The sequence below is a fragment of the Diplotaxodon limnothrissa genome, linkage group LG14 (genome assembly GCF_057381915.1).
Source record: "Diplotaxodon limnothrissa isolate DT_005_m linkage group LG14, D_limnothrissa_male_GT1.1, whole genome shotgun sequence".
NCBI lineage: Eukaryota > Metazoa > Chordata > Actinopteri > Cichliformes > Cichlidae > Diplotaxodon > Diplotaxodon limnothrissa.
In genome coordinates this window covers 20,573,178-20,589,056 of record NC_140609.1, presented here as the reverse complement: position 1 = coordinate 20,589,056, position 15,879 = coordinate 20,573,178, and the positions used below count along the sequence as shown (strand labels likewise).

Here is a 15,879-nt window from a genome sequence, read left to right as displayed (position 1 = left end):
ACGATAGAGAGAGAGGGAGAAAAAACAATTATAAGTATACCGTCGGAACAATTATTCTCAGGGAAATGCAGTTTCTTGTCTGCAGGGCCCTTACTGTTATTAAGAAAATGGTATACACCGCTGGAGAGCAGAAGATATACAAACAGCAGTGGATTTGCTCATGAGCCTGGTCTAACTATTCAGGCACAGCAGATACAAAGTAATAAAAAGAAAAACGGATGAAGAGTAAGAGCAAGAGCACAGTAGGAGAAGATAAGGTTTTAAATAAGGCAGGTAAAGAAGCATGCAAAGACTAAAAAATAACATAAAATAAAGAGTTTTATATAGCAAAAGTTACAACCACCCAGTTTCCTCTCCTTGTTTTTGTTGTCAGTGAAATGGTGCTTGACCAATAAAGCTCGATTAATGCAGGTTTCTGGCTGTACGAAATAATTAAGTTATGCATCGTTTGCATTGATGACCAGATAGGTACGGCCTGTACAAGTAACTCCAGCTCCTTTTTTAAGGCTGTCTTGAATTTCAGCTCAAACTTTATGTCTACCAGTTTAATTTACTTTTAAATGAACTTGTGAATACAACCCACAGGGCTGCAGAAATAAAACAGCAAAAGTTAACAGTTAACAGTCAGGTTAATGCTCCGCTCTTGTTCTCTTTTTGTTCTCTTTGAATATGAGACAGGATTTTTACAGAAGGCACTGGTTCTAGTTCATTGACATGCAGTACTGTGATTTATTAAAAGTGCAAACATACATGGAAATACAATATTTGGTCTTTGGAAAACCTCTGGAAAGCCTGAATAACTATTGCTCAAGACCACTTTAAAAATGATCTCCTTGGATGCAAAATATAAAGAAATGAAGCATTGCTCAAGACCCTTGTAGAGTATTGTAAATGAACTGAAATGATTAGGGTCAAGGGTGTTTATTTAGAGCATCCCAGCAAGGTTCAGTGGGCAACCCCTACATTTCCCCTTTCCAATAATACCCTGCTTAGTGTACTCAGTGTACTCTACAGAAGCAGTAAAGAGAAAAATGCCTCAGTTAGTGGCCCACAATAACCTCATTATGGGTGAAAACTCATTTACACGGGTACAACTAGAATTAACCTCTTTCCTTTAACTACTGCCATGAAGTTTAATTAATCCTTCACAGCAACTGTGCTTACAGGGTTACTTACTATTTGTGTCTCCGTTTATGCAGCCCGAGTGCAGCTCTGGCTCTGTTGAGTTAGACGAAGTGTGTGACCGAGCATCGAGCGTAGCCAGAGACTGGAGCATGCTCAGCAGACTGTTGGAGGTCGGGAACTGCAGGTATTTCTCTGGGACATAGCCCACCTGACCTGCCTTATTGCGTGCCTGAGAAACAAACAAATAAACAACAACAACAAAAGAAGCCCCAAAAATCATGTCAGTACAGACAGTAGCACAACAACGATCAAATTATTCAACTGGCAAAAAAAATGCGATACACATCTACAGCACTTGACTGCGATCGGGTACCTTAACCCAGTCCTCCATGTCTCCGTCCTCAATGACCTCCAACATCTCCTGTTCATCGATAGTTAACTCATCTGGTTGGGAGGCCTGAGGAAGAGACACAGCGGGAGTTAAAGAAAGAAAAACAGAGAAAGTGGGAAGGAGAGTAGGAGAGTATGAAAGGAGGAAAGGTCAGCAGATGTGAAAGGACAGAAAAAGGGAGTAGCCAGACCTTATAGGCAAGGCAAGGCAAGTTTATTTGTATAGCACAATCCAACAACAAGGTGATTCAAAGTGCTTTACAGAGACATTAGAAACAAAAACAAATAAAAAGTATGATTTAAAATTGATTAAAACAAGCAAACAAACTAACTAACTAATTAACAGACAAACAAACAAAACAGTATATAAAATCAAAACAGATAAAATCAGAAATAGATAAAATCAGTAGTTAAAATGTTAGTTTTGAAATTTAAGCTTAAAAGTGTGGATTTGGTGTTTTATTCAAATGCAGCTGAGAACAGGTGAGTCTTCAACCTGGATTTAAATAAACTGAGTGTTTCAGCTGATCTGAGGCTTTCTGGGAGTTTGTTCCAGATATAAGGAGCATAAAAGCTGAATGCAGCTTCTCCGTGTCTGGTTCTGACTCTGGGAACTGATAAAAGACCGGATCCAGATGACCTGAGGGATCTGGAAGGTTCATACTGGGTCAGGAGGTCACTGATGTATTTTGGTCCTAAACCATTCAGAGCTTTATAAGAGATAAGATAAGATAAGATAGAACTTTATTAATCCCTCGGGTGGGTTCCTCTGGGAAATTCGACTTCCAAAAAAAGCACAGCAACGACCGAAGTTACAGTTACAGAATTGTTATATATATACACACACACACACACACACACACACACACACACACACACACACACACACACATATAAATACAGAGACAAATATAAATAAAATATACAAAGGGGATAAATAGAATAAATAGGAATAAAAAATAAAAATACAAGTGAATTGCACATTTCAAGTATTGAGTCTATTGCACTGTTGACTATTTACAAAAAGTATTGCACAAGGTATTGTACAGTGAGGTGAAGAGGCACTACAGCTTAGTTGTTCCCCCCTCCTTTGTCCTCCTGTTTCCTCTCCCTCTCCCCTCCAGAGAGGAGTTAAACAGTCTGATGGCGTGTGGGACAAAGGAGTTTTTAAGTCTGTTAGTTCTTGTCTTGGGGAGAAGCAACCTGTCACTGAACAGACTCTTCTGATTGTTTATGGCCGTGTGCAGAGGATGCCCAGCATTGTTCATAATGTCCAGCAGTTTCTTTACAGTTTTTTCTGATTGCTTAAGCACATTTTTTGTAACCATTGGCTAATTTTGCAAAACTCTTCACACAAATAAGAAAACCTGTCACCCAATCATCAAAACATTGTAGTTCTCTTGCAAAAGCAAACACAGCTAGATTAACTCTTCACACCTTCGTAAAAATGGTGTTTCCGTATCAAACAGTACACACAGGCCATCATCTACTAAGCACACAATGCGCCAACTGCACACTGATGGTATGAATACAAAACACATCTGGCTTTTGCTTTCTCTGTGCACAAGGTAGGCTATGTCAGTTTGAGCTCATACTTCTGTCATAGATCCATAAGCATAGAGGGATCCAAACTTCAAGTACTGGTGTTTATTCAAACACATCAAAACAAACACAAGTGTTTATTTCCAAGTATAGGATTATTTGCAATCGCCATAATGACTATATGGGTTACTTGGTCTGCAGTGAACATGCTTCCTCTGCCCCCAGCATCTGGTCATCTAGCAATTCTGTAAAGTAACAATTTCAGTATTTTTACATCAATGGTATTGGTGTGTTTCTCATTGGCATATGGCAGTGCTACAAATCTTTGTGCGAAGTGACTGTACTAACCGATTCTCATTTCAAGATGTCCCTATGGTACTTGCTACAGTGTAGCGGCTCGAGTACCTGTATTGTAGTGCTTAGGCTGATTGCAAAGTGAACTAATTATCTAAAAAAGTTTTCACATGTGAAAGTGTGCCAGACAGTTGGCAAGTTAGTGTTAATGATAGCCATACATGTGTATACTTTTGCTAGGAGTGTGTTGGAAATTTGGTAATTGAGTGTTGTGCAGTGAATTGTGCCTACAGTTTTGCAAAGTGTGTGTTACAAAATTGCAAACTGAGTGCAAAGCAGTTTTTGTGCTTTTAGTTTTGCAAACTCAGTGAGTGGTTTTGCTATAAGTCTGAATAGTTTTAGAGATTGTGCTACAGGAATCACAGTTAGGGTTTAAGCATTCAGAAAAAACTGTAATGTCCTTTTCTCTGCCACTGTCACCAGAGTGTCCAGCTTCATGCTGACCACAGAGCTAGCCTTCCTGATCAGTTTCTCCAGCCTGGATGAGTCCCTCTTTGCTGTGCTGCTCCCCCAGCACACCACAGCATAGAAAAGTACTCCAGCAACCACCGACTGGTAAAACATCCTCAGGAGCTTCCTGCAGATGTTAAAAGACCTCAGCCTCCTGAGGAAGTACAGTCGGCTTTGGGCTTTTTTATACAGGTGCTCTGTGTTGCATGACCAGTCCAGTTTATTGTCCACCCACAGCCCGAGGTACTTGTACTTGTTGACCACCTCCACCTTCTCCCCCTCTATCTGAACCGGCAGTGGACCTTCTCTGGACCTCCCAAAGTCCACAACCAGTTCCTTAGTCTTTGAGGTGTTGAGTTGCAGGTGGTTTGTGTGACTCCATGCGACAAAGTTCCTCACCAGACTTCTGTACTCCTCTTCCTGATCATCCCAGACCAGCATCAGCATCAGAACTTTAAAGTCTATCCTCTGACGGACAGGCAGGCAGTGTAAAGACCTCAGAGCTGGACTGATGTGGTCCACTTTTTTGGTCTTAGTGAGGACTCGAGCAGCAGAGTTCTGAATGAGCTGTAGTTGTCTGACTGATTTTTTAGGTAGACCTGTAAAGATGCTGTTACAGTAATCAAGCCTACTAAAGATGAATGCATGGACTAGTTTTTCCAGGTCCTGTTGGGACATCAGATCTTTTATCCTTGATATATTCTTGAGGTGATAGTAAGCTGACTTTGTTATTGTCTTAATGTGTTTTTCTAAGTTTAGGTCTGCATCCATCACTACACCCAAATTTCTCGCCTGGTTTGTGGTTTTTAGGTGTAGAGATTGAAGTTCTCTGGTGACCTGTAATCGTTTTTCTTTGGCGCCAAAGACTATTACTTCAGTTTTGTTTTTGTTTAGCTGGAGAAAATTGTGGCACAACTAGTCATTAATTTCCTCAATGCATTTACCAAGAGCCTGTACAGGGCCTCAGGCTCCTGGTGACATTGTGATATATATTTGTGTGTCATCTGCATAGCTGTGATAGTTTATTTTGTTGTTCTTTATAATCTGTGCCAGTGGGAGCATGTAAATGTTAAACAGAGGGGGTCCCAAGATGGAACCTTGGGGAACTCCACATGTGATGCTTGTCTGCTCAGATGTGAAGTTACCTATTGATACAAAGTATTTCCTGTTTTCTACGTATGTTTTGAACCAGTTTAGTACAGTTCCTGAAAGACCTGCCCAGTTCTCCAGTCGTTTGAGTAATATGTTGTGGTCAACTGTATCAAATGCTGCACTGAGATCCAGTAAAACTAAGACTGACATTTTTCCACTGTCTGTATTCAGACATATGTCATTAAACACTTTTGTCAGAGCGGTTTCAGTGCTGTGGTTCTGTCTAAAACCTAACTGGAAGGCATCGTAGCAGTTATTCTGTTTTAAGAAGTAATTGAGCTGTTGAGAAACTGCTTTTTCAATGATCTTACTTAAAAATGGGAGATTTGAAATCGGCCTGTAGTTGTTCATTTGTGTCTTGTCAAGATTGTCCTTTTTCAGTATAGGTTTTATTACAGCAGTTTTTAGTGGTTCCGGAAACACACCTGACATTAAGGAAAAGTTGACGATCTGTAACAGGTCTGACTCTAAAGTCTTTGAGACCTTTTTGAAAAAACTTGTTGGCAGGACATCTAAACAGCAAGAGGAGGAGTTCAGCTGACCTAAGATGTCCTCCATATAACCAAACAATTCTCTATTAATGATTAGTTAATGAGGTATTTAAATGGCATACATATGTCAACAATAATACTGTGTGCTGCAGGTGTTTCCTTTCTAGTAGGCAGATATTTGATGCTGTGTGCATGCAGGTGTGTGTCACCCTGTAACTGTGTGCATGCTGCTTCACACCTTGTATGAATACAGGACTTTGCAGGTTAGCGGGTAGTTGCGGAGGGTCCCCGAAGGGCTGGAGCTGCTGTCGTCAAAAACCTCCATATTCTCCTCACACTCTTCACCCTCTTCACGCTCCAGGTCCACTGTGCCCTTTAACACACAAACAGATCCACAATGAAAACCTCTGATAAGTACAAGGACAAACAAGAAAAGCTCCACTCACCTTTAAAGTTAATGATTAAAACACACGCCTATATTCAAGAGCAAAAACACAACAACAGCTGTTTAAATGCAAAACATTTAACATATTTTACATGATACCAGATGGTAAAATGCTCAGTATATTTATATTTTCTTTGATGTTTAGCTAAATTATTAATGTAAACCAGTTAAAAAAAGTCAAAGTGCTCACAACTCCTGCTGTCCAAGTGATGCCTAGTTAGGTATACTGTTATCTGTTTATTTCTACTGCTTCAAACTAACCTTGCAGCTCCCCAGCTGTGTTATGATCCCAGCTTCTCTTCTCACTTTCTACTATGCGTCCGATAACCAGCTGCGAGACTATGTCTTGTCTATTCGCCACCTATAGTATTTTTCCATCTGTACAGATAGTTCCTTACCTTTCTATCGCTCCTTCCTGTCTGAGTTTCTCTATCCTGCTCAGTGTGTGTACTGTAGCTTTTTTGACACAGGTGTACCAGGACTAATGTTTCAAATGAGCCAGCCACTCCCTCGTTTGTTCCATGTGAATTTCACTGGCTTACAGGGAAGTCATGTGATACAGCTGGTAGAAAGATCTATCACAGACAGAAGGCTGACCTGACCAGTAACAATAGATGGGGAGAGAAAATAGCGTGCGTGCGTGCGTGCGTGCGCGTGTGTGTGTGTGTGTGTGTGTGTGTGTTCTCAGTTCATTGTGTTTAGTCATCAGATTTCTGTTGACACAGTAAACTCTATAACGGTGCACAACAAAACATGTATGTCTTTAGTACTTTAGTTAATCTCCAGAGTTTGACATATGATTCTGTAATAAAAAAGACACTGTTATCAAAACTATCTGAAGGAATGGGTAAGAAAATAGGGAATTGCCCATGTTGGCTAGCCTATGTTGAAAAAACACACACTGTGGTATGTTTTTGCACCTTGACATGGGTGTGTCATTAACACTATTTGCTTTAGGAGGAAGGCTTTCTGTTTTTACCCACTTGGTAACACGTTACCAAAGGCTTTTAATATGTTTTATTTTTAACCGCCTAAGACCCGAACTCTTCCACAGCATGCATTTTTAATTTCTTTTTGATATTTGGACTGATTGGGACCCGATGAATGTAAAAACAAAGAATTACCAGATTTTTTTTTACCTGATTTTTGTTTCTAAGAAAAATGAGAGCCACATATGAGGATATTCGTTTAACATTTCAATAGAACAGTAGCAGTATAATGTCCTCGTAAGTGGATATCAGGCCCTTGTAGAGCAAAATTGAGTATTTTGGTCTAAATAACCCAAAATGTGATGTCCACATATGTGGACGCCAAGTCCTAGGAGGTTAAAGCTCTTGTATTGAATTTGTATCAAGTGTAATTTGGTCTTTAAAGTCTTGTATTTTGTATCAAGAGCCTAAACACATTTGTACACACGTCATTTATTTTTGCTGTACAAAGAGACTGGATCTAATGCTCTGATATTTACCTGATATTAATCTGTACTGGAAAATTGTCATCCAATTAATTTCAGGAAATGGCTGCTAAGTATTTTAGATAATGTCACTCCTACATTTTTTTTCCTGGATCTGAGGATGCATGGCTGCTGCAATTTTGAGGTGTTTTTGGTCATTTTTCCTGTTGACCTGCTGACCTGAGCTGACCTCAGGGAGATGATGATGAATCAAAAAATTGCTTGTGTTAAAAAATAATGTATAGACCTCTCTTCCTCCTTTTTTTGTTTTCCTGATTGTGAGCATACTTTTTACCTAGAAGAAATATAAACATGGACTTACGTTTGTGCTTCTTTAAAACTGTTACCTGCATAATAAAAACATTACATTTGCCATGATGCTGTATATTGTTCAGCCATGATTTCTAAAATAAATAGAATAACAGTAGCATTTACCATATGAATAAGTACTGACTATAATTAGCTTGGTAAAAACACAGTAATAGTTAAACTGACAGGACTGGCCTTAATTTTTGTTGTTTTGTCCTGCTAACGCATGAAAAAGTGAGATCTGAGGAACATCAGTTTTGTTAAAATGAATCTTGAGGGGCACATAAATGTGCACACCAACATTCATGGCAATCCATTCAGCAGTTTGGATACAGTTCCCTAAAAACCACGCCATCCTAAGTGATGTGCTGCCGTGAAGATGACTTCGTTTTTAGGAAAACGTGTTACAGGATAAGATAAACTGAGTGTGAGTGTGTTTCACCTAAACATCAGGACACAGTCCTGTGATCCTTTCAATAGTTACTGACATGTCTGAACCACATAAAATAAACACTGCTGCGGTCTGTTAGTAATTGATAAGTGTCCATGTTAAATAATAAACCCCTGATGTAACACATCATTTACCACTACTACCTGGACAAGGGTAATTTCATTGTAAAGAGAAGGTGATTTCAAGCACAGCCATGTAGAACCTACGGCGTGGAGGCTTCAGTCAGGGCCACATTTCTTTAGTGGCTGCTTGTTTGTTGGTTCACATTAAGCTTATCCTCTTTGTTGATTTAAGAATACGCTGCTTAGCCCAGAGACCAGTTCCTTTTAATCCCTGAAGTAAAGGCCAGTATGTATTCCAGTAATAACCCTATAAAGTACCACAAAATATACATCTCAGTATATGTACCAATACAGCGGAGACAGGCCAGTGCAAGATTTTACTGTTCCTGGAGGTAATAACTGCAAAAGTGTTATTGTAATGAAGGCAGTTGCTGTCTGAGAGGCCTGAGGTTTTTAAGGCTTGCAGTATTTCATTCAGATTAATAAACCTGAGTGGGATGAAGAAACGGCCGAGGAGAGAGCCTGCTCCCTACTCTCATTGTGTTTCTGTCACGTCCTGTGCAGATTACTCGCACTACATCAATCCTTTGTTATCGGTCACTTCTGACTTTTCCTTCCCTTCTCATACTGTCTCTTTTTCTTGCACCCTGTTAATAACAATGTCCCAGCTTTCTTTGCTGCTGTCAGTCTCCCCAGGCTCTCCAAATAAAATCTATGTCAGATGAACTGCTGTCATATGCCTGAATACTCAATGTGCCTCCTGGTCTGTTCTTTTAATGACATCTGTCACGGCGAGTGAGGTGAGCCGTGTGGAGGCAATGAAGGAGGATCCAAACGCAGGCAGTCGTGAAGGTGTGAAGGTGGTTTATTGAGCATGAAAGTAAATACAAACGGCAAAGGGAGCTATGACTAACTAGACTGGGAACAAACTAACTACAGAACACGAACCTGAACATGAGCAGAAACACTTAGCGGTTGACAGCAGGGAAACACACAGATGACGCAGGGTGGAATACACAGACGGACCAGCAACTACAATGACGGCAGACATGACTTAAATACACGGAGAATCACAGGGGAATTACACACAGGTGGTGGACACAGCTGGGAATGATCACAAGACGAGACAAAGGTAAAACTGAACACACTCACATGAGACGCAGACCATCACAATAAAACAGGAACAAGAAACCATCACACTAAGACACAAACTCGACAGAGAGACAGACAGAGGCACATGGAGCTAGACAAATACTAAGCAGACACAACCGAAGAACAAATCCTAAACACCACAGAAACATGAAACTCAAATAATAAACATCATCATCATCATCATCAACACTACAAGAGAACAAGAAAACAATCCCTGATGCAAACTAAAACATAATAAAACTCAAACTACTGGGTCCAACGGACCCAGAACCGTGACAGTACCCCCCCCTCAAAGGGCTGGCTCCCGACAGCCCCAAACAAAAAAAGCACAAAGCACCAAGCCAGGGCGGGCAGAGGGGGTCCAGGAAGGAGGGTCTGAAACAAAAACAAGGAGCACAAGAGACCAGAATAAACCAAAAACAGGCCAACACAAAACAAGACCATACACGAGTCCACAGTAAAGTCCGGGGTCCGACAACACAAGAGCCGAAACAGTTCAGGGGGCCGACCCTGCACACAGCAACGGCGGCGACAGGCAAACAGTTCCGGAGGCCGACCACGTGGAAGGCAGTGGCGGCCACCGAGCAGGTCCGGAGGACGGCCGCGATGCCAGCGGCGGCGACGAACACCTTCCGGAGGCCGTCCCCGAAGGCCATGATGCCATCTCAGAGGCCCGGAAAACGGCCGGCAGAGGCGAGGCGGAACGGGTCGAGCTGGCACCGACGGCGGCGTGGCAACCACAGGACCAGACGAGGCGGGACCAGACGAGGCTGGACCAGGCGAAGATGATGAAGACACGGAGGCTGGACCAGGCGAAGATGATGAAGACGGCAGCGGGACGGCTGCGGAACCTGACGGCAGCGGGACGGCTGCGGAACCTGACGGCAGCGGGACGGCTGCGGAACCTGACGGCTGCGGAACCTGACGGCGGTGATGCTGCAGAAGGTGATGTGGAGATGTGCTGGCTGGGTCCTCCAGGACCACCAGCAGATGTGAGGATGTGCTGGGTGGGCTCCACGGGCCCTCCAGCAGACGAGGCTTGAGGCTGGCTGGGTTCTCCTAAACCCCCAGCAGACGACACTTGAGGCTGGCTGGGTTCTCCTAAACCCCCAGCAGACGACACTTGAGGCTGGCTGGGTTCTCCTAAACCCCCAGCAGACAACACTTGAGGCTGGACGGGCTCCTCAGGCCCTCCAGGGAAAGCAGTCTCTGAAGCAGCAGGTACGGAGACCTCTGCCAGTGTGGACACTGGCTGGGACTGAGCAGCACCGTGGCTAGACTCAGGCAGCAACAGTGGGATACAGTCCTCAGAGGGCTGGAAGTGTTCCCCAATACACTCAGCAGAGGACTGAGGCGGACGGGTGAACTCACTTGAGCTCTCAGGGGGTGCTGAGAGCCGAGACTGTTCAGGTGAGTTCTCCGGTGAGGCTGCTGGTGCTGGTGTCTTGACCTCTAGGGGTCCAGAGTTGGCTGGTGACTGACACCCAGCCTCTGGGGAGGCCCTAGAGGGAGCAACTGCCTCTGAGATGGCCAGCTTAAATGAACCAGCAAAAGTTTGTGTGGAGTGTGTTCCCTGCTTGTAATGAGGCTGTGAGGATAAAGGCTGGGTAAATGAGTGGACAGGCTGCTGAACTGGTGGCAACTGAGCTACAGGTAGCAAAGTAGTAACAGGTGGTGGAGTGGCTGGCTGAACTGATAAGGCTGATGACTCTTTTGCCAACTGAGCTATTGACTGGGCTATGGACTGTAACATGGTGTCTACTGGGTCTGACTGTGACTGTGATGGAGGTGATGAGTGAGTGGCTGACTGAGTTAGCGACTGCTGGGAAGCTAACCGAGCTACCGGCTGAGCAGCTGACTCAACGAACACAGCCCCGGTATAAACAGTCATATGAACTGGTGAAACAGACAGAGCGTCTTTTCCACTCACCACAGCCGGCAGTTCTGAAGTCCTATTCTCCAGCTGTGGGGCGACGCGCCGATGGCGCGATCGTCGCTTCCTCCCGGGCAAAACCTCCGGCGGGCCGGGCAAAACCTCCGGCGGGCCGGGCAAAACCTCCGGCGGGCCGGGCAAAACCTCCGGCGGGCCGGGCAAAACCTCCGGCGTCCGGCTGGGTTGGGAAGCGATAGCGGCTGGTGGGTGTAGGTGAAGTTCGTGAAGGATGAAGTCTTGCGCGAGTGGGTGTAGTGAGTCCAATAGCCAGGGATAATCCGTGAGCAGCTGTTGCAGTCTGGCTTCCAGAACGTGGAGGAATGCTTCTCCCTCATGCTCTAGCCACAGGTTGATTATTTGTGAAGCGGAGTTCGTGATGAGGTCCCGAAGCTCCGTGGGTGGGGTGAATGCCGCTGGATCCATATCTGGCTGGTCCGTACTGTCACGGCGAGTGAGGTGAGCCGTGTGGAGGCAATGAAGGAGGATCCAAACGCAGGCAGTCGTGAAGGTGTGAAGGTGGTTTATTGAGCATGAAAGTAAATACAAACGGCAAAGGGAGCTATGACTAACTAGACTGGGAACAAACTAACTACAGAACACGAACCTGAACATGAGCAGAAACACTTAGCGGTTGACAGCAGGGAAACACACAGATGACGCAGGGTGGAATACACAGACGGACCAGCAACTACAATGACGGCAGACATGACTTAAATACACGGAGAATCACAGGGGAATTACACACAGGTGGTGGACACAGCTGGGAATGATCACAAGACGAGACAAAGGTAAAACTGAACACACTCACATGAGACGCAGACCATCACAATAAAACAGGAACAAGAAACCATCACACTAAGACACAAACTCGACAGAGAGACAGACAGACAATGGCACATGGAGCTAGACAAATACTAAGCAGACACAACCGAAGAACAAATCCTAAACACCACAGAAACATGAAACTCAAATAATAAACATCATCATCATCAACACTACAAGAGAACAAGAAAACAATCCCTGATGCAAACTAAAACATAATAAAACTCAAACTACTGGGTCCAACGGACCCAGAACCGTGACAACATCTAAACCACACTGAGTTTTCAGCAAACGCCTACAACAGACAAATCTTGTAAATAGGACAAGAGAAGTTTTAAAATGCCGTCAAAAGAAGATAAATATTGTTCAAAATTTTAACCCTCCTGACTGTTTTTAGTATAAAATATTTTGAGACATACACTCACTGGACACTATTAAGCACATCTTTCTTGTGGCTTTGACCCCTTTTGCCTTTATAACTGCTTTAATTCTTCATTGCATACATTCAACAAGGTGATTCCAGCACCTTGTTGAATTAATCAGAGATTTGGGTCCATATTGACATGATGGCATCACACAGTTGACACAGTTTTGTCCGCCACGGCATATCTGTGGCATTTAAATGATGCTCAGTTGGTACTAAAGGGATCAGGTGACAAGAAAATATCTCCCACACCATCACAAGCAGCCAGCAGGGATTCATGCTTTTATGCTGTGTGCTGTGTGACCAAATACTATCCAAACGCTGCAGCAGAAATGCGGTCTTCTGCTGCTACAGCCAATCTGCTTTAAAGCACGATGTATGTTTAGAGATGCTCTTCTGCATACCTTGACTGTAATGACTGATCATCTGAGTTTGTGTTCATCTTCACCCACAGAACTGACCCCTTCTAGACATTTTCTACTTTTTAGACTCTGTAGATAGAAATGGTTATGTGTCCCAGTAGATCAGCAGCTTCTGAAAAGCTTACACCACATTCACTTAAATCAGCCTCCTTCCTCATTCTGATGCTCAGTTAGTCAGCAGGTCATCTTAACCATATCTACATGCAGAAACTAGTTGATGCCATGTGATTGGCTCATTACAAATTGGATTTGACCTGCAGGTTTGTGCACCGTGATCAAATCTTGAGGAGACTCAAGGTGTGGGGACCATTTTGTCTGAGCAAACATGCCACACCTTATATCTCTTACAGTATAAAATCACATTACAGCAAGTTATTGGCTGTTTTCACCCCCACCTTTCTCACCTCCAATGCCTCTGCTCTGACATGACTTTCTCCTCATCTCTGCTCTTCTCCTTCACCTCATACCCCTCCTCTTCTTCTTCTTTTTCTTTTTTTTTTTTTTTTTACAGCCAATTAACTTTTCTCATTCTTCAGTACTTGTCTCTCTGCTGCTGCTTCTTTCACCCTTTAACTGCACAAATGCCTCTTTCATTCTTTTTCCATTTAGCTCATCTCTCTCTCCATTTTCTCTCTTTCTTAAGTTCAGTGTCTCTCTCTCTCTCTCTCTCTCTCTTTTTCTCTCTAGTGTTAGCTGCAAGCTGCAATATCACATGAGCAGAATGTCAAGTGCTTCCAATAAAGCAGACTGGCTATGTTTAGTCTTGTTGACAGACAGACACACGTCTCCTCACAAAGCCCCATGTGGGATCACTCTACTAGTGATTGGCACACTTGCCTCCCTGTAAAGCTAATGCAGAGAAGACAACTCACATACAAATGCACAAACATAATTACGCAGAAATATCCCTACACAAAAGAACACAGCATGTAAGGCTGAATTACAGCCAGTGTATAGTTTATATATGGCACTTTGATACTTCATAATAAAATACCTCTGTGATAAAAGCTGTATTTCTAAAGTGTCTAATATTTTTAGGGTGGAGTTCTGCACAGAGCATGAAAAACTTGGGACCCATTAGCACATTCATACAGTTTGCGCACACTTTCACAAACATGATGAGATGATACACAAAAGACGTCATATCTGTCTACTTTGTCATTAAAGCTAAGAGCTGTGAAATAAAGTTAAGAGAGAACTACATCAGTATTCCACTGAGGAAGTGGGGCGTTTTAAGAGTCTTTAACTGGTGTGATAGATGATTAGGCAGCAGGGCCAAGGTCAATTATTTATCAATTTACATCTTTCAGAAAGTAATCTGTCAGGAGAGCTACTCTGGTTGGGAGATTTTCACGGATAATGAAACCATAAAGAATGAGCAGCCATGAGCCCGTGTGTTAAAAGTTTAGCATTTCATTTTTGAATGTGCTGAATTGAGTGCCGTGCTTATGTAGTGAATTTGAAGAATTTACTGAGAGACAGTTGGGAAATCAAAAGATCATATACAGCTTACTGATGTGAGGGTGTTCATTTTAGTGGGTACAGCAGGCCAGTGTCAATGCAATAAACACAGTTACAAAAAAGTGTGCAAAAGTCTTGAGCCATTTCTTTATATTTTGCTTACAAGGAGCGAGAAATTCTTGTAACGTTTTAAAGTGCTCTTTAGCTATAGTTCTCCAGGCTTTCAAACACCTTAAAATAGTAATAAGGTGATTCCCAAAGAGCTATTAGCTAAAAGCTTGGCATAACTCAGCATGGCGTGCAGTGTGTCCTTAAAAAAATTGAGCAAACTGGACAGGTAGAAGACAAGAGAACAAGTGGCATGTGTAAGAGAAACCTATCTACAGCAGGTGAACAGCATCTGAAAGTTGTGTCCTTATGAAACAGGAAAGCTCCTTGGACAGCAGGAGCTGAGAGATGCAGCTGACCCTTTAGCTGATCCATTCAGAAATGCTCTCGGTAGAAGGGGTGGATGTCAAGAAGCACTTCTTAATGAAAGGAAACTGGGATAAAAGACTGAGGTACTTCAAATTACACGAGAACTCGACTGAAAATCAGTGGCAACTGGTCTGATGGAGTAATGAATCCAAATTTCAAATTTCAGGTCCAAATTGTTGATGGAGATAAAAAAAAAAAAAGGTTCAACAGTGGGTGTCTACAGCCATCTGTAAAACATGGTGAAGGCTCTGTCATGGTTTGCATTTCAGCAAGTGGTGAACATAGAAAAGACAGATAGTGATCCACCATGTACACCACTTTGAAACTGTCTGATTGTCAGTGGCTTCACACTTCAGCATGATAATGATCTCAAACACACTGCTAATATAGTGAGATACATACATGAAAAGAAAAACACACAATGCAACACATCAGTTGTGGACTGATCTCCCCAGAAACCAGACCTCTAGTTAGCACTAGACTTAATCAGCTCCTACATATGATTACATCCACTTTAAAAAGCCTAAGACTCCAACAGCCAAAGCACTAAACATCCAGTAGGTGGGCACATTCATCTTTGTCATATAGTTTGTTATTTACCCTGTAGGTGTAGGAATTGCATTTTCTAGCCAAGTGAGAACAGATATTGCAGGCTGGTAGTAACATTAGGACCCATGTTTTGTTTAAAACTACTTTTAAATATATACATTTTAAATATTTTGTCCAAATTTTGTCCAGTGGTAGACAAGTTTAATTGTTCTGGCTTGGCAAAAAATAGCTGCAATGCAGATGTAGTGAGGGGCTGTGTCTCACCGACAGTGAGGGGTCGTGGGAAGTGTAGCTGGCCCAACGTTCATTCTCCAGCTCCTCCATCACCTACAGCATGCACGGAGAGAGTCAGGGGTTTATACACATATTGCAAACAGGCAGACACATACACACAAAATATACAAACAACAACAAA

The 15,879-nt window shown here is 42.8% G+C and overlaps 1 protein-coding gene across 1 annotated transcript in view; it reads right to left on the bottom strand.

Annotated features, from left to right (window-relative positions):
• fchsd2 (FCH and double SH3 domains 2) overlaps positions 1-15,879 on the bottom strand; it is a 95,056-nt gene that overhangs the window by 5,857 nt on the left and 73,320 nt on the right. Inside the window, exons 14-17 of the mRNA XM_085370786.1 lie at positions 15,729-15,791; positions 5,743-5,877; positions 1,499-1,582; positions 1,177-1,354 (exon numbers count right to left, since the gene is read on the bottom strand). Of these exons, the coding sequence (XP_085226912.1) occupies positions 1,177-1,354; positions 1,499-1,582; positions 5,743-5,877; positions 15,729-15,791 (460 nt within the window). The remainder of the gene's footprint in view (positions 1-1,176; positions 1,355-1,498; positions 1,583-5,742; positions 5,878-15,728; positions 15,792-15,879) is intronic.